Consider the following 19,008-nt stretch of genomic DNA (forward strand, 5'->3'; position numbering starts at 1 on the left):
ATGTATAATAATGAACGCCAACAAATGCAATATGGTTTCACCAGATATTCTGCTTGAACCCCAACAAATACAATAGCGTTTCACCCAGCTACGCTGGCTTCAACCCCTAATTAACGTTGGAATAATTATATTAGAGCTGTAAACATTGGAGGTAAAAAGCTAGCGCGCAACAGGTAGATCAAATGCTGAGTTTAGAACAGTCTTGAGCAGTGAATAATTCATGATATGTAAATGAGTTGATCGGGTAAAATCAGTCAGTGCTGAGATGAGCTAGAAGTCAGTACGCGGTCAGTCGGCATGCCAAGGGGGCTTGACCCATTCCTTTAGTTATTTTTTTGTGCATACTTCAACATCGAAATGTCTCCATCGGAATCAACTCGGTTTTTCTCTGAGAAGGAGGTAGCCAATCATTCCACCAAAAACTCATGTTGGGTATTAACGGGGACGAGAATTTATGATGTGACGGGATTCCTTCGTATTCACCCGGGTGGAGAGGCTCTAATATTAAGCCGGTCAGGGAATGATATCAAGATGGAGATGGCGGGACCCCCACACCGGCACTCGGAGAACGCAAGGCGGTGGATGGAACAGTACTACATCGGAGAGCTGGACACAGACGGTAGTGCCGATGAAATACAGGTGCAGCCTATATGCCAATGAAAAGCCTTCAAAAAGAATAACAAGTATATCTCAGATACTTTTAACTCAAGCATAGTTTATTGTCTGTGACTGAAAGTAGACTACAGTAAAGTAGGATATGCTTCATTTTCTCATGGTAAAACGGAACTTGCTGCACATGTAGGTGTGATTTTCACATCTGCTTTGAGACGCATTTCCTATTTGCATCTATCATTCTCTCATTTCCCCTATTTGTAAACCACATGCATGTGTTTTGTAAACATGAATGTTGATCGAACTTACAGTACATTAGATGAGTAAAGACAGTATTTTATAGGAGTGGATTTTCACAAAAATAAGTGCATTTTCTGAGTTACAAATATATATATATATATATATATTTATTTGTATTGTCGCTTGATGTTTGGCCTGTTGCATTTCTTTAATTCCCCCTAGTTTTCTTCTGTGAGGAATAAGATAGCTCTGTGTGGCTCCACTTGTCTCACTCTTGGCAGGGGCAACTTTGGATACTTGGGCTTTTCTTGAAGGATAAAATTGCCTGGCTTGCTCTGCCAGCCGCAATTGCTTTCTATTGGCTGCCCGTTGAACCTGAATAAATAGAGGAGAGGCTAAGTTTGTCATTCATCATACTCTCTAATGTGGAGGCATTAGGACATGATGGCACAACAATATTGTTGTTAAGAATGTGAAGGAATATACTATGCCCATATACAGTGGGCATAGAAAGTCACCAACCCCATTCAAAATGTTCACATTTTGTTGCCTTACAGCCTCAAATGAAAACACAAAATGCAACTTTTTTCCCCCCAGCTTTATTTACAAAACAGTAAGCCACAATATCCAAGTGAGAAAAAAACCCTCAAATGATTTACAATTCAAATATTAAAATACCCTACTTGGATAAGTGAACACCCCCCTGAGTTAAACCTTGGTGGAATCACCTTTTGCTTGAATTACAGCCATGAGTCTCTTTGAATACATCTCTACTAACTGTGCACACCCAGACTGTGCAATATGTGCCCATTCTTCCTTGCAGAATTATTCAAGCTCAGTCAAATTGCACAGTGACAGCTCATGGACTGCACTCTTCAAGTCATTCCACAGATTCTCGATTCGTTCGGGCTCTGACTAGGCCACTCAAGGACATTCACCTTCTTGTCCTTCAGCCACTGTACAGTTGCTTTGGGTCATTATCATGCTGAAACGTGAAATATCTTCCCATTTTCAACTTCCTGGAATATGGCTGCAGGTTCTCCTCAAGAATCTGTCTGCATTTTGCACTGTCCATTTCCCCTTCTATCCTGACAAGTGGTCCAGTCACTTCTGAAGAGAAACACCACCACAACAGGATGCCGCCACCACTGTGCTTTACTGTAGGCACGGTGTGCTTTACTGTAGGCACAGTGTGCTTTACTGTAGGCACGGTGTCCTTTACTGTAGGCACGGTGTTCTTTACTGTAGGCACGGTGTGCTTTACTGTAGGCACGGTGTGCTTTACTGTAGGCACGGTGTCCTTTACTGTAGGCACGGTGTCCTTTACTGTAGGCACGGTGTCCTTTACTGTAGGCACGGTGTCCTTTACTGTAGGCACGATGTGCTTTACTGTAGGCACGGTGTGCTTTACTGTAGGCACGGTGTGCTTTACTGTAGGCACGGTGTCCTTTACTGTAGGCACGGTGTCCTTTACTGTAGGCACGGTGTCCTTTACTGTAGGCACGGTGTGCTTTACTGTAGGCACGGTGTGCTTTACTGTAGGCACGGTGTTCTTTGGGTGGAAAGATTTATTGGGTTTTCGCCAGACATCGTTTTCGTTCAGGCCAAAAAGTTCAATTTTGGTTGGTTATACCTCAGCAAGTTTGTAATTGCAATTGTAAGGTGGGGTGTTCACTTATCCAAATAATGTGTTTTACTTTAATTCATCTGCTGAAGTTTTTTTTTAGGTTACATTCTTTTCACTTGGCTATTGTGGGTTAATGTGTGTAAATAAAGCCGTGAAAAAGTCAGATTTTTAGTTTTCATTTCAGGCTCGAAGGCAACAAAAGGTGAACATTTTTGAAAGGGGGTGGTTCCTGTTCTGTAGAACAGAGATTTGTTGCTATCATAACAGACAGTCTATTAAAACATCCATTTGGAACGATCAATGATTTCATGTCCTGGGTCTGATCTCATGGAGAAGGAGCCAAATGGCTCCCTATTCCCTATATAATTCACTACTTTGTTGAAGGAAGTAAATGGCACCCTATTCCCTATATAATTCACTACTTTGTTGAAGGAAGTAAATGGCACCCTATTCCCTATATAATTCACTACTTTGTTGAAGGAAGTAAATGGCACCCTATTCCCTATATAATTCACTACTTTGTTGAAGGAAGTAAATGGCACCCTATTCCCTATATAATTCACTACTTTGTTGAAGGAAGTAAATGGCACCCTATTCCCTATATAATGCACTACTTTTAACCAGGACCCATAGGATTGACGTTGTATCTTCTGTATAGTGTTTACGTTGTATCTTAGTGTCTGTAGACTGCATACAAGCCAGTGGAGGCTGGTGGGAGGAGCTATAGGAGGACGGGCTGGAGGTAACGGTTGGAATGGAATTATTGGAATGGTATCAAACATATGGAAACCACACGTTTGAGTTCTTTCCTTTTATTCCATTCCAGCCATTACAATGAGCCCGTCCTCCTATAGCTCCTCCCACCGGACTCCACTGGTGTACAACACTGAACTAAACTCAGAAAAAAACGTCCTTTTTCCAGGACCCTGTCTTTCAAAGATAATTCGTAAAAATCCAAATAACTTCACAGATCTTCATTGTAAAGGGTTTAAACACTGTTTCCTATGCTTGTTCAGTGAACCATAAACAATTAATGAACATGCACCTGTGGAACGGTCATTAAGACACTAACAGCTTACAGACGGTAGGCAATTAAGTTCACAGTTATGAAAACTTAGGACACTGAAGAGGCCTTTCTACTGACTCTGAAAAACACCAAAAGAAAGATGCCCAGGGTCCCTGCTCATCTGCGTGAACATGGCTTAGGCATGCTGCAAGGAGGCATGAGGACTGCAGATGTGGCCAGGGAAATACATTGCAATGTCCGTACTGTGAGACGCCTAAGACAGGGAGACAGGGACACATTCAATTTCTGTTACTCCCATGTCTGTTACTCAGTTGTTGAATCTTGTTATGTTCATAAATATTTACACGTTAAGTTTGCTGAAAATAAACGCAGTTGACAGTGAGAGGACGGTTATTTTTTGCGGAGTTTATTTAAGCCAAAGTTATCAGTGCGGAGTTGATGACATTTTAAAGAGCGTTGTCAAAGTAGAAAAAGACTCTCAGGCATGTTACCATGACAACATAATCAAAAGAGCGAAAGATGGTGTGTGTTTTTTAAATTATTTTTATTTATAAAAAAAAAAATGTTTTGTGTGTATTACTTGCAACAAAGGTTTTGTCAGAAAGGCAATTCCTTTCAGAATCTCACTGTGTTTGTATTTTAAAACTGGTCAATCCTGTCTGTCTGAGTCAGATTTGACCCACTATGCAAGCAGAGTACTGTATGACCCATAACATAGTCAGCGAATTTGAGAGAAACTTTCCATCACTCTAATGGTGGTAGGCGACATGCAGGTTTAGTTGGAGACGGAGTTGAAAACAATGTCTACCAGAAAATGAAGATAGGATAAAACAGATTATCTCTCCTCCAGTACCTAGTGTGGGCAAAGGGGGGGCATGTGGTTTTGTCACTGTCTTGATCCCGTTTTACCACAGTTAAACACTGTGTCACTGTCTTGATCCCGTTTTACCACAGTTAAACACTGTGTCACTGTCTTGATCCCGTTTTACCACAGTTAAACACTGTGTCACTGTCTTGATCCCGTTTTACCACAGTTAAACACTGTGTCACTGTCTTGATCCCGTTTTACCACAGTTAAACACTGTGTCACTGTCTTGATCCCGTTTTACCACAGTTAAACACTGTGTCACTGTCTTGATCCCGTTTTACCACAGTTAAACACTGTGTCACTGTCTTGATCCCGTTTACCACAGTTAAACACTGTGTCACTGTCTTGATCCCGTTTACCACAGTTAAACACTGTCACTGTCTTGATCCTGTTAACCACAGTTACACACTGTCACTGCCTTGATCCTGTTAACCACAGTTACACACTGTGTCACTGTCTTGATCCCGTTTTACCACAGTTAAACACTGTCACTGCCTTGATCCTGTTAACCACAGTTAAACACTGTGTCACTGTCTTGATCCCGTTTTACCACAGTTAAACACTGTGTCACTGTCTTGATCCAGTTTTCCACAGTTAAACACTGTGTCACTGTCTTGATCCCGTTTTACCACAGTTAAACACTGTGTCACTGTCTTGATCCCGTTTACCACAGTTACACACCGGGCTCTATTTTCTTCTGCCTTTAAGGAGGAGCTTATTGACTACGTTTGGCATGTCTGTGTCCAGACTGCAATTTACAGGGGCAGTGCAATTGAACACTTGCTTTTCCTGTTTTTTTATATTTCCAAACTATGAGGTTAAAATAACACTCTGAAATGTATATATTTTTTTTTGTGTGTAAGAGCGGTTTGAAAAAAAAATGCCTTGAATTTCAGCCTGTTCAAGTGGGATGGAACTTTCAGCCCACATCATGATGTCACAATGTCATCTGATTTATAATAGACCAATGACTGTTAATCTGGGTAAGGGGGTGGGCTCTCAACTATCCTATCAGGCAATCAGGGCGGTGTATGTAAATATCTTCAAATTTGTTTGCTAATGCCTATATGGTCAGATTGGCCCTTGAAATGCTCAAAGGAGGGTCAGGGAAATAAATGATAAAACAATATACTTTTTAGTTATTTTCATTAAACAAACACACAGTGATTTGAGACATACAGTGATGATTAAAAAAAAGAATAACTGCATGGGGGTTTTAACCACAGTTAAACACTTGGAACTGTTCCCTTGTGCTCGTCATTAGTTATGCCTTAGTATGTCATTTCAACCATGTTCATCTCACTGTGAAAGTCTGATTTTCTCACTTCAATTCAAACCATCGGGTTTAGTTTCAATTGACAGGCTGTTTCACATGTTAACTTTCACTTGTTAAAATCTGATATTCAGTTTCAAATGCAATTCCACATGTGAATGTTTTTTTTACAAGTACACATGTGAATGTTTTTTTTACAAGTACACATGTGAAAATCTAATTTGCAGGTTCAGATGTAAGAACTCCATCTGTGAAAATCTCACTTTCACATGTGGAATTGGAGATTCACATGTGGGGTTGAAATAATGTTTTTCTCCTCACATGTGAAAATATGGTGTTAGCATGTTGCAGTAGCAATGTTTTCTCTGATGGAATTAGGGTGACCACATCTAAAATGTACATGTGTAACTTCACAAGTGTCCAAACTACGTGTCTTACTCATGAAAATAATAAATATACAGTACCATTCAAAAGTTTGGACAAACCTACTCATTCAGTGGTTTTTCTTTATTTCTTACTAATTTCTACATTGTAGAATTAGTAGTGAAGACATAAAAACTATGAAATAACACACATGGAGTCATGTAGTAACTGAAAAAGTGTTGAACAAATCACATTACATTTTTGTTGTTGGAATGACCAGTTTTTGCCCAGTGGGGGGGAGCCGCCTTCCTCAAACCTATTGTATCAGTTAAGAGACTAACATCTTATGCTGAGCTAAAAGCACGAAGAACATATAAAATCATCTTTCTATGCCTACTTCCTGATGTTAGTGTTATTTAGGTCTGCAAAGGCCCATGTCAGCATGGGGTGGCAGCGTAGCCTAGTGGTTAGAGCGTTGGACTAGTAACCGGAAGGTTGCGAGTTCAAACCCCGGAGCTGACAAGGTACAAATCTGTTGTTCTGCCCCTGAACAGGCAGTTAACCCACTGTTCCCAGGCCGTCATTGAAAATAAGAATGTGTTCTTAACTGACTTGCCTGGTTAAATAAAGGTAAAAATTGTCCTGGTCATTTATGATGTTCATGTGTGCTAAAATGTATATACAGACTAGATGTAACATAATAAACTTAAACCCGGGACACTGAAATGTAGTATGATAAATTATGGTTGGTTACTTAAAGAAAAAATGAAAAGGAGTTGGTTGGTGTGGATGGGTAGACGTATAACGTGAATGTCTAGCAACCGAAAGGTTGTGTGTTTGAATCTCATCACGGACAACTTTAGATTTTTTTTTTGTAATTAGCAACAACTTTTATTACTTTTTTGCTGCTTTGCAATTACTTTGCATATTAGCAAATCCTTCCGTTAACCCTTTAACCTAACTCCTAACTGTAACTGTAACCCCAAGTCTAGCTAATGTTAGCCAGATAGCTAATGTTAGAAACCGAGCCACCTAGCTAACCTTGATTGTAATCTGTAACATATCATACAAATTGTAATTAGTAACATACAACTTTAATGATTGACATCCACAAATGAATACATACCATACAAAATCTAACATATCATACTAAATGGAGTGTCTCGGATTTACGTACAGAATAATACGAAATGCTGAGACCATGTTGGTATATGTGGAGATACCCTTACACCTGTCTTTCCCAATCTGTGAGCTTTGAATTTTCTACCTACTAAATATGAATCTGTATACTGAAGAGTCTTCCCAGTTTCCCCCGCAAGAGATTTTCAGTGGTTGCCTGCTGCTCAGACTGAATCTAGCTCAACTCACTGGTCACCATGTCCATATCGTGTTTGAAATCTATAAGGGCTTTTCTGGGATATTGTGGGAAAATAATGTCAGTATCTTGTCTAACTGTACATGTAGTAACATGATACCAAGTCCCAAACGTATCCAGCTACAGTTTCTCTCTCTGCTTGTAGTACCATCCCTATCCACCCAACTGAAAGAAAGATGACTCTCATTCACAAACAACACGCACACAAATTATCTTGATTTCTTGCCAGTCAGGTTTGACTGGATGTATTAGTGAGAGGAGCTGAGTTATCCTGCTATCCTAACTTAAACCTCGGTGTGTTTGAGGAGAGGGAGAGGGCTCACACCACCATACCCTGTTACTGTTTCTCTCCACAATGTCTTCCACAAGGAAAAGTCACACTTTTATAAAGACATCTTACTCCCCTAAATGGAATCATTGTTATATGGCAGACAAATTCCTAAAATTTGAAACACCCTGCCTGGGACTGTTTTTACACTTTAATAAACAGCTGAGGTGACATTTGTGCACGGTGACTGTTGTCACTTGAATGCATGTGCCGTAAGTTACTTTAATTGTGTAATTAAGTCAACCTTAATTTCTTCATTACCCACTTGCTGCAATTAGCAATTTGCAGCCGAGATGTGACAAGGTGGTAGTTTCATACCCAATAGGCCCTGGGTTGAGAAAGCGAGAGAGCCTGCTCATACACATTTCAACAGAGCCATTTCAACTGATGTGAATGAGACTTATCTGACAATGAGGTCAGTGGCGGTTGGTGCCATTTTACAACCTAGCCTAGAAATTAAAGTTTATAACGTCGGTGCACAGGTTGAGACAAATCGGAGTAATCAAGGTGACCGACAGTGAGGCATTCAATACCGCCTTGTAAACTCTTGCTTGCATCTAGCTGATCTGGGGTGTGATCATTAGTACAAACAGTTGAAAAATGTTCTGTTTTGCAACTTAAACTAGAGTTTCCATTGGACAAGTTCAGGTTGGTCCATCCCGTTTCATTACGATTTTCATTTTGCAACAGAATCGGCTGAATGAACACACCCCTGATCACCTTCACACACAGTTGACTTTCATAGCAGGCACATACAGCATCGTCACTTTGCTCGTTGTCTAGTTCCTTCTGACATCAACACACTCTCCTCCTCTCACCTTTTCCCTTTACTTGTGGACTTCAGTGCACTACACAACAGCTGTTTGTGAACAGGTGGGAAAAAAACTCCAAGCCAAATGTTCATACATCACCGCTACATAACCTACATCATTGTCATCATATTAGCTAACGTCATAGTCAACATAGCTACTAGAACTAATGTAAACTCACTCACTTTTGTACATCGCCTTGGTCCGTACAACTGACCTTATTTTAGCACCCCAAAAACGAAATACTTCCAGATCAAATGTAATGTCAATACCATTGTAAAGCACAATTTCTCCCCTTTCCAACATAATCAATTAGATGACCTATACACTGCCCGTTTCTGCATAATTCAACAAGGCAATGAGCTCCGTCAGGTCTTTTTAAAAATGGCGGGCGGGGAAGCGAAACTAATGCGTGATAGTGAGAAGGAGAGATGTTGTGTGGGGAAAATAGCTTTTTTTTCACTCGATCTGTCCAACTTATCACCTTATTGCCTCTAAAATGTAAATAAAACACTATAAAGAGTTGAAGGTTTGTGTCGAATTTGAATCGGATTTTGAGGGCGGTGCTAAAGTGATCTTCAGAAGTAAACCGCGGCTTTGAGAATGATGATCACATGCAGTGATGACGCAAAAAAATGACTAGGTATCCCCTTACCCCTGTCACTGTCCATTTCTTGTTTTTAAACGATGAGAGAAGTGCTACACCTGGTGGAGAGCGATTGTAAGACAGAAATAGTTGCTTTATGCGTGCTGTACGTTACGGCATGACACTTCACGATGTAACGGAGGGTCAGTTTTTATAGAGCCAATACTATAGAGCTATTACCATGTCGATCAATGCTTGAATAGAAACGTAGTTCATACCCCAGATTTTGAAGTCAACACAGTCGCTACAGTCCCATTAGTTTTCATTTGAATGTTGCGGTTGCGCACATTTGTACGGAATGGGGTGAGTTTACGTTCACGTGTTAGTAAACCCACAAACCAATCCATGTGTACAATCATGCAGTACAGTGTATAGCTAGCAGTTACACCGGCGGGCCCTGGTGGCAATAAATTAATAAAACCGAAAGCTTACCTTGAGTTGGAAGAGTTGCGGTGTTGGATAGCCAGTTAGCTAACATAAATAGCATCCTCTCTGTTTGAGTCAGGTTGTTGTTTAGGCTAAAATAGTTGCATTAGCTAGCTAAGTAAGTGAAATGTAAACTAAGATTATTTTTTTTTTAATGAAAACATATTTTTTAAGAAATTAATTAAACTGTTCTTTCTTTCTCTTTGAGTCAACTACTGACCACAGTTTAAGCACTCCAGTGCCAGTTAGCTGTAGCTTATGCTTTCAGTACTGATTCATTCTCTGATCCTTTTGATTGCATGGACAACATGTCAATTCTTGCTGCAAGAGCTCAGAGGTTGGACGACATTTCCGGAAGTCATCATAATTACTGTGTAAGTCTATTGAAGGGGTTGAGAACCATGAGCCTCTAGGTTTTGTATTGAAGTCAATGTACCCAGAGGAGGGCGGAAACTAACTTTCCTCTGGCTACACCATGGTGCTACCCTAGAGAGTGCTGTAGACCTTCATTGCAAAACAGTATGTTTTAATCAGTAATTTGGTGACGTGAATATACACTGCTCAAAAAAATAAAGGGAACACTAAAATAACACATCCTAGATCTGAATGAATGAAATATTCTTATTAAATACTTTTTACTTTACATAGTTGAATGTGCTGACAACAAAATCACACAAATTATCAATGGAAATCAAATTTATCAACCCATGGAGGTCTGGATTTGGAGTCACACTCAGAATTAAAGTGGAAAACCACACTACAGGCTGATCCAACTTTGATGTAATGTCCTTAAAACAAGTCAAAACGAGTCTCAGTAGTGTGTGTGGCCTCCACGTGCCTGTATGACCTCCCTACAACACCTGGGCATGCTCCTCATGAGGTGGCGGATGGTCTCTTGAGGGATCTCCTCCCAGACCTGGACTAAAGCATCTGCCAACTCCTGGACAGTCTGTGGTGCAACGTGGCGTTGGTGGATGGAGCGATACATGATGTCTCAGATGTGCTCAATTGGATTCAGGTCTGGGGAACGGGCGGGCCAGTCCATAGCATCAATGCCTTCCTCTTGCAGGAAATGCTGACACACTCCAGCCACATGAGGTCTAGCATTGTCTTGCATTAGGAGGAACCCAGGGCCAACCGCACCAGCATATGGTCTCACAAGGGGTCTGAGGATCTCATCTCGGTACCTAATGGCAGTCAGGCTACCTCTGGCGAGCACATGGAGGGCTGTGCGGCCCCCCCAAAGAAATGCCACCCCACACCATGACTGACCCACCCCCAAACCGGTCATGCTGGAGGATGTTGCAGGCAGCAGAACATTCTCCACAGCGTCTCCAGACTCTGTCACGTCTGTCACATGTGCTCAGTGTGAACCTGCTTTCATCTGTGAAGAGCACAGTGCGCCAGTGGGGATTTTGGCAATCTTGGTGTTCTCTGGCAAATGCCAAATGTCCTGCACGGTGTTGGGCTGTAAGCACAACCCCCACCTGTGGACATCGGGCCCTCATACCACCGCCATGGAGTCTGTTTCTGACCATTTGAGCAGACACATGCACATTTGAGGGCTGCTGGAGGTCATTTTTCAGGGCTCTAGCAGTGCTCCTCCTGCTCCTCCTTGCACAAAGGCGGACATAGCGGTCCTGCTGCTGGGTTGTTGCCCTCCTATGGCCTCCTCCATGTCTCCTGATGTACTGGCCTGTCTCCTGGTAGCGCCTCCATGCTCTGGACACTACGCTGACAGACACAGCAAACCTTCTTGCCACAGCTCGCATTGATGTGCCATCCTGGATGAGCTGCACTACCTGAGCTACTTGTGTGGGTTGTAGACTCCGTCTCATGCTACCACTAGAGTGAAAGCACCGCCAGCATTCAAAAGTGACCAAAACATCAGCCAGGAAGCATAGCAACTGAGAAGTGGTCTTTGGTCACTACCTGCAGAACCACTCCTTTATTGGGGGATGTCTTGCTAATTGCCTATAATTTCCACCTGTTGTCTATTCCATTTGCACAACAGCATGTGACATTTATTGTCAATCAGTGTTGCTTCCTAAGTGGACAGTTTGATTTCACAGAAGTGTGATTGACTTGGTGTTCCCTTTATTTTTTTGAGCAGTATATTTAGCATAGTTTCATCTAAAAATGACAACTTTATGTTTTCATTATTAAAACAATTCTGACATTTCTTGAGTAGGATGGACCACCTCTAAGGAGCCTCCACTGAATGAGATGTATAATGTTTTAGTTAACACTCAATTAAGGGTGTGTGTGTGTGGCTTATTGCTCTCAACTATGTAGCCGTCTGACTGTTTACCCTGGCACATATATAATAGTGATGGTTAACAATTAACCAAGATGAGTCACATGACCCCCAGACGACAACTATTGATGTCGTCTGGGGGACACCTTTTTTTAATGTGATATAATGATATGCTTAATAGAGTCTTTGACTGGGTCCTCATTGCTCCTCAGATATGCTTAGATGTGATTAATATCTTGAGGTAGATGTTTATGATCTTTTTCAAGTACTCATGTATTTGAGTAACACTGAATTTGTCTTGTCTCCTCTTGTTAACAAACTGCTCAGCTCAAGGACTCCAATAGTGTGAGTGTAAACTTTGAACCTGTATCCATTGGAAATGACTAAACAGCCCAACCCAGCAACTGTTTGCAAACACTTGAATAATCTGCTTGATACTGTTCTAAGAAACTCCCTGCGTTCTCTTATTGCTCCTTTATACAACAAGCTATCCATCCATAATCTTTCACAACAGCCTGGACTTAGCATAACTATTAGTCTGTTTGTGTGATAGTTGAGATTGTGTCCTGATTTAGGGTTGCAAAGGATCTGAAACTTTCTGGTAAATTTCCGGAATTTTTCAGGACATTTTCCATGGGAAGTTAATTTTGCTTAAATTCATTGAAGTTAGCTTATAACATTGAGGCTTATTTGTGGGATACACAAGGCAATTCTAGGTCTTGTGACATATTTTGGTTAAACTATCCCCAATTCAATGGAATTGCAAACCTCTGCATGCACAGTGCATTCTTCCATCACATGTGAAGCTGATTTTCAAGATCTTGCAGACTGAGATGCTATTGAGCCCACACTACTTCACTGTCTGAGCCAAGGACTACATGCTTTCTGGTAAGTTTTTTAATTACAATACTGGGTGGGGTGAATATATTTTATGACATACACAATTTTTTTGTTAAATAGTAGCCTACAGCAAAGTGTGTTTTTAAATCAATTCTAACTTGTTAACAATTTCTGCTAGTTAGTTTTTTGATACCATGTGGGTTTTAGCTTACTTGACCCTGCTAACTGAGGAGTGTTAATAACCTCTTGGATATAGGGGGCGCTATTTTAATTTTTGGATGAAAAACGTTCCCGTTTTAAACAAGATATTTTGTAACGAAAAGATTCTCTACTATGCATATAATTGACAGCTTTGGAAAGAAAACACTCTGACGTTTCCAAAACTGCAAAGATATTGTTTGTGAGTGCCACAGAACTGATGTTACAGGCAGAACCCAGATAAAAATCCAATCAGGAAGTGCCGCATTTTTTGAAACCGCCTCATGCCAATGACTCCTTATATGGCTGTGAATGAGCTTACGTTTTCCACGCATTCCCCAAGGTGTCTACAGCATTGTGACGTCTTTTTAGGCATTTCCATTGGAGAATGGCTGTAAGGGACCATATATAGCGAGTGGTCACATGGTGTCTCCCGGAGAAAATCTTGCGTAAAATACTGAGGTAGCCATTTTTCCAATTGCTTCTTAGGAGAAACCAATTGCCTCAACGGATATATTATCGAATACATATGTTAAAAACACCTTGAGGATGGATCCTAAACAACGTTTGTCATGTTTCTGTCGATATTATGGAGCAAATTTTGAAAAAAGTTGGGTGTTATAGTTGAAGTATTTTTCGGTCGATTTCTCAGCCAAGCAGGATGAACAAACGGGAGCTTTTTCGCCTACAAAAATATTATTTTGAGAAAAAATTTACATTTGCTATCTAACTGGGAGTCTCCTGAGTGAAAGTATCTGAAGTTCCTCAAAGGTAAATGATTTATTTTGGTTGCTTTTCTTATTGTCGTGAAAATGTTGCCTGCTGCCAGCAGAGCCTAGCATAGCATTATGCCATGATAAACTTACACAAATGCTTGTCTAGCATTGGCTATAAAGCATATTTAGAAAATCTGAGATGACAGTGTTGTTAACAAAAGGCTAAGCTTGTTTGAATATATTTATTTCATTTCATTTTCGATTTTCATGAATAGGAAAAGTTATGGTAATGCACTTGAGGCTATGATTACGCTCCCGGATTCACCTGTTTCCATACATGTTTCATTTTAAAACATTCTTACGAAGGAGTTGTTTTAATCTAACTGCTTAAATATTTATCTGTACATGGAATTGTTTTTACGAATTTTCTAATCTTTACAGGAAAATCCTCCTGGAATCAGAAGTTTTTTTTGACAATGTAGGAACGTAGTCAGAGAAATACTGATGAATTTCTTGCTTGAGCTGTGTAAGCAACTGGTTCACCTCTGATGCTCACAGGCAATGTGTATTGGAAGAGATTTCTGAATGTTCTTCGCCCAGCATACACCCCAGCAACCATGCATGCTTTATCTACTCATTTTCTGGATGCAGAGTTCAACAGAATTCAAGTGAAGGTCAAGCAAATCATAGAGCAAGCAGACTGTATTGCAATCATCTCTGATTGGTGGTCTAATGTTTGTGGGCAAGGAATAATTAACTACATAATCTCTGCCCCTCAACCAGTATTCTACAAGAGCAGGGACAACAGACACACCAGTCTCTACATTGCAGATGAGCTGAAGACAGTCATCAATGACCTTGGACCACAGAAGGTATTTGCACTGGTGACAGACAATGCTGCGAACATGAAGGCTGCTTGGTCTAAAGTGGAGGAGTCCTACCCTCACAGTACACCCATTGGCTCTGCAGCTCATGCATTGAATCTGCTCCTCAAGGACATTGTGGCACTGAAAACAATGGATACACTCTACAAGAGAGCCAAGGAAATTGTTAGGTATGTGAAGGGTCATGAAGTTATAGCAGCAACCTACCTCACCAAGCAAAGTGAGAAAAATAAGAGCACCACATTGAAGCTGCCCTGCAACATCCATTGGGGTGGTGTTGTCATCATGTTTGACAGTCTCCTGGAGGGGAAGGAGTCTCTCCAAGAAATGGCCATAGCAGTCTGCAGATATGGACAGCCCCATCAAGAAGATCCTCCTGGATGATGTATTTTGGGAGGGAGTGGTAAACAGCCTGAAACCTATAGCAGTAGCCATTGCATGGATTAAGGGAGGAAATGTCATCCTGTCTGATGTTCACTTCACTGTTGCAACAAGCAGAGGATACTGCAGTTCTGAAATGCATCAAATAGCGTGAAGACTTCTGCCTGAAGCTCATACACGCCACAGCTTTCATGTTGGACCCCAAGTATGCTGGCAAGAGCATCCTGTCTGGTGCAGAGATCAACAAGAAACACACACACCAAAGCACGCAACAGGCTGACCAATACAAGGGTTGAATGATTGGTAGCCATCCGGGCAAATTTGAGTCTTTATGAACCTGACAAGGAGCCATCCTCAACAAGGTTGGAAAATGACAGTGAAGATGAGGCCTCAGAGTCTCATTTTCAAGAGGTGGACATTGAGGAGGTCCAAGGAGAAGACATGGAAGACAGCCAAAAATATAGTCAAGAGAGCCTCATCGAAATTGCAACAAGCGGTTCTGTGAAAATTGAATCAGAAGCCACTGCCAGATTTCTGGATTGGGCTGCGCTCAGAGTATCCTGCCTTGGCAAATCGCGCTGTTAAGAAACTGATGCCCTTTGCAAAGATGTACCTATGTGAGAGTGGATTCTCGGCCCTCACTAGCATGAAAACTAAATATAGGCACAGACTGTGTGGAAAAAGACTGAGACTCTCACCAATACAACCCAACATTGCAGAGTTATGTGCATCCTTTCAAGCACACCTTTCTCGTTAACTTGTGGTGAGTTATTCACAATGTTTGATGAACGAATAAGGTTTTATATGTAAGATGGTTAAATAAAGAGCAAGATTATTGATTAATATATTATTATTTGTGCCCTGGTCCTATAAGAGCTCTTTGTCACTTCCCACGAGCTGGGTTGTGACAAAAACTCACATACATTCATTAAACCTAAGAATGAATCGTATAGTGTGTATGTGTGTGTGGCAGGCTTACAATGATGGCAAAAAAAATACATTATGAGAGTGCGCTGACCTTGGTGCTAGAGGGGGTACGCAGCTGGAGGTTGAATGTTTTGAAGGGGTACGGGACTATGAAAAGTTTGGGATCCACTGTCCTAGGTGATTTCAACATTCACATTGATTCATCAAAATGTTTCTCTGCTACTGACTTCCTGAACATGCTTGACTGTCTCAATCTGGTACAGCATGTTAACATCTCCACACACAAGCATGAGCATACACTAGACCTCATCACTGGAGAAGTCCCGGCCTCATACCTGGATGTAGATGAGATGGGTGTACCTGGCCATGAAAATGTCTGAGTACCCCTGCAATTCAGCTCCGTACCAAGCACACTATTAAATTCAGAAACATTAAGTCCCTTGACACATCCTATTCCAGGAGTCTGTTTGAAATATTAAAACATACTCTGAACCAACTATATTAATTTGGGGACAGGTTGAAACACATGAAACATTCATGGACATATAGCTTGCTGTTGCTAGTGAATTTGTCTTGGCATATAAATATTGTGTTGTTATTTTAACTGAAATGCTAAATGTCATTTTTTTTCTGGATCTTTGTAGAATGTTGAGTCACACGCAATAGTATGTTCTCTACTCCGACATTTAATCCACCGATAAAAGGGGAAATGAATAGTTTCTAGTAACCACTCCTCCTTCAGTAGTATTCCTTGTCTTCTTCTGTGGACTTTATATTTCAGTTGGCAACCAACTTTAAGTTGCATTACCACCACCGAGTGTGGACCTAGTGGCAACTACACTTCAGTCACAACTCGGTGCTAACCAGTTTTGAGGCTCTATGTTAGGTCCTATCCTCGTCCTGCTCTACATGCTTCCGCTTGGCCAGATTGTCAGACTACACAGTGTCCAATTCCACTGCTAAGCAGACTACAGGTGTACATTAAGCCTGACACAATATCTGCTCTGTCAACATTGTCTGGAAGTGGTCAAATCTTGGATGCAGAACAACTTCCCCCAAATCAATAGCAGCAAGACCCCCCCCCCCCCCCCCCCCCAGCAGATCACCAACTCCTGCAGCATCCGCCCTGTCATAGATGGCCAAGTCATCCCCTTCATTTGAAGGTGAAATTTGACCCTGCGGTCTCCTTTTAATTGCCACATTGATCACGTCTGAAAAACGTTCTTCAGGTGAAAAAATAACATCTCCCGCCTAAGTCTCTCTCTCACCACATCGGTGAAAAGCTAATCCATGCATTAATTTTCTCCAGAATTGATTATGGGAATGCAGTACTTGGGGGGGCTTGCCTGAAAATTCGATTCATAAACTACATCCAAAACAGTGCCGCAAGGATTCTGACACAAACAAAAAAGTCTGCCCATATCACCCCATCCTTGCTGATCTCCATTGGCTACCTGTTCTTAAATTAAATTGACTATAGAATGTATTATTATTAGAGGGTAAGTGAAACCATCTCGTAACACACTCATAACTTGAGCTACTGTATGTCATTTACCTTCAGAAATGAGCATGGGTTTCTTATTGGCATATTCACCTGACATTTTACAAGAATGAATGAATGAAGAATTCAAAAGTAATTGTTGAATAGTAAATGATGGCATGTTCAGTTGTTTCATATTGTCATGACGTTGGCCTGGGGGTAGGTTTATGACCGTCATAAATACCTCTTCCTCTCTACCCTACTGATGTGACCCTTGGTTAACATAGAGATTCTGGGAACATCAGAAGGTGGGGGGGGGGGGGGGGGGAAATGAACTATATTCTGGTAATCCGACCAATTGAATTAATGTGGTGGTACTTAATGAATATGATGTCAGTTCGGTTGTCATATGAGACATTCTCATCAATGATAGGATGACATAAACTCTACAGTGGAAAGTCTGCACATTGTAGTTATTGGAATTGTTGTTCAATTTAAATGTTTGAATATAAAAGTATTGGTGAAGAGATTACATTTAATTTTAGCTTGCAAATGAGAGATTTGGGTTTTCTTAAGGTTAGGGCTCTGCTCAATCAGTCGCCCGCCCCTGTGAAGAGACCTGGGTTATAAAACTTTTCAAACACACCCTTCTCGCTCCACTATATAAAGCCTTGACGACAATATAACCTCCTGTTCCAAGTACGTGAGGTCTGCAGCCTCTGTGTTAAAAGGACTAACATGTCAACTACAGAACTAAGTGAACCTCAGCATGAGCTTTGGTTGCGAATGGTATGAACTTTGAACTTTTATTCACTACACAAGTGATACATCCTAGCCATTGAGTTAGCAACAGCAGCTGCAAATGTGGGCTAGGAAAGAACAGACAGAGTATCCCATCTACCACACAACAACGTTTCTACAACGTATATAATTTACCACCAGAGACATTCTTCAAAGGACTTGGTTGGGCAACACGGCCTTCCATCTACCACCAACCTACCGAAGCACAGCTCAGAGTAAATATTTATTGCATTTTCCTTTTCCAAATGGGCGGTAATTTAGAATGCATAGGATACTGTATTTAAGAAAGAGACATCGCTTCTCCCTTTGTTCCTCAGTCTTCCCGCTCTTTCACTCAAACCAATCGCCCTTTTCTTTGTATAACCAGCTGTCATTCCTTTATGACGTAATTTGTAATCAAGGTATGATTCATTCTGTGTATATGTAAATCTGTGTGATTAGTTAGGTATTTAGTAAATACATAATTAAACCCAATTTTGTATTGCTGATTCAACTTGTTAGCCAGGGTTCGTGACGATAACCAAGAATTTACAACTTTCAGATGAGACTGAAATAAGGTGACTATTAATATTGACTGCTATTGATGTAAAATATTACTAGGTCTTTAAAGAGTTTATTTGGAAGATAACAGCTCTATAAATATTATTTCGTTACATTAACATGATTAGCTCAATCAGGTAATATTAATTACGGAGAAAGGATTTTATAGAATAGCATGTCATATCACTTAATCCGGCATAGCCAAAGACACAACAATATACTGTACTTTGTTGCTTTGTTTTAAATAGTCAACACTTTTAAACGCATGTCATTGTGTAACAAGCTGAGGCATGCCTCACTGCCTGGTCGTATTAATTGTACAAACTCCTCATGTCACATATCACCAAGCTTGACAGCCTGGCTATCCAAGGATCTAGTTATCCCTCACCT

At 40.9% G+C, this 19,008-nt stretch overlaps 1 protein-coding gene across 1 annotated transcript in view; it reads left to right on the top strand.

Annotated features, from left to right (window-relative positions):
• The first annotated feature begins 242 nt into the window (after positions 1-242).
• The window catches only part of LOC109888560 (fatty acid 2-hydroxylase-like), a 31,713-nt gene continuing 12,947 nt past the window's right edge, over positions 243-19,008 (top strand). Inside the window, exon 1 of the mRNA XM_031822684.1 lies at positions 243-639. Within this exon, the coding sequence (XP_031678544.1) occupies positions 358-639 (282 nt within the window). The 5' untranslated portion in view covers positions 243-357. The remainder of the gene's footprint in view (positions 640-19,008) is intronic.

The sequence above is a fragment of the Oncorhynchus kisutch genome, linkage group LG4, assembly GCF_002021735.2.
Source record: "Oncorhynchus kisutch isolate 150728-3 linkage group LG4, Okis_V2, whole genome shotgun sequence".
Taxonomy (NCBI): Eukaryota; Metazoa; Chordata; class Actinopteri; order Salmoniformes; family Salmonidae; genus Oncorhynchus; species Oncorhynchus kisutch.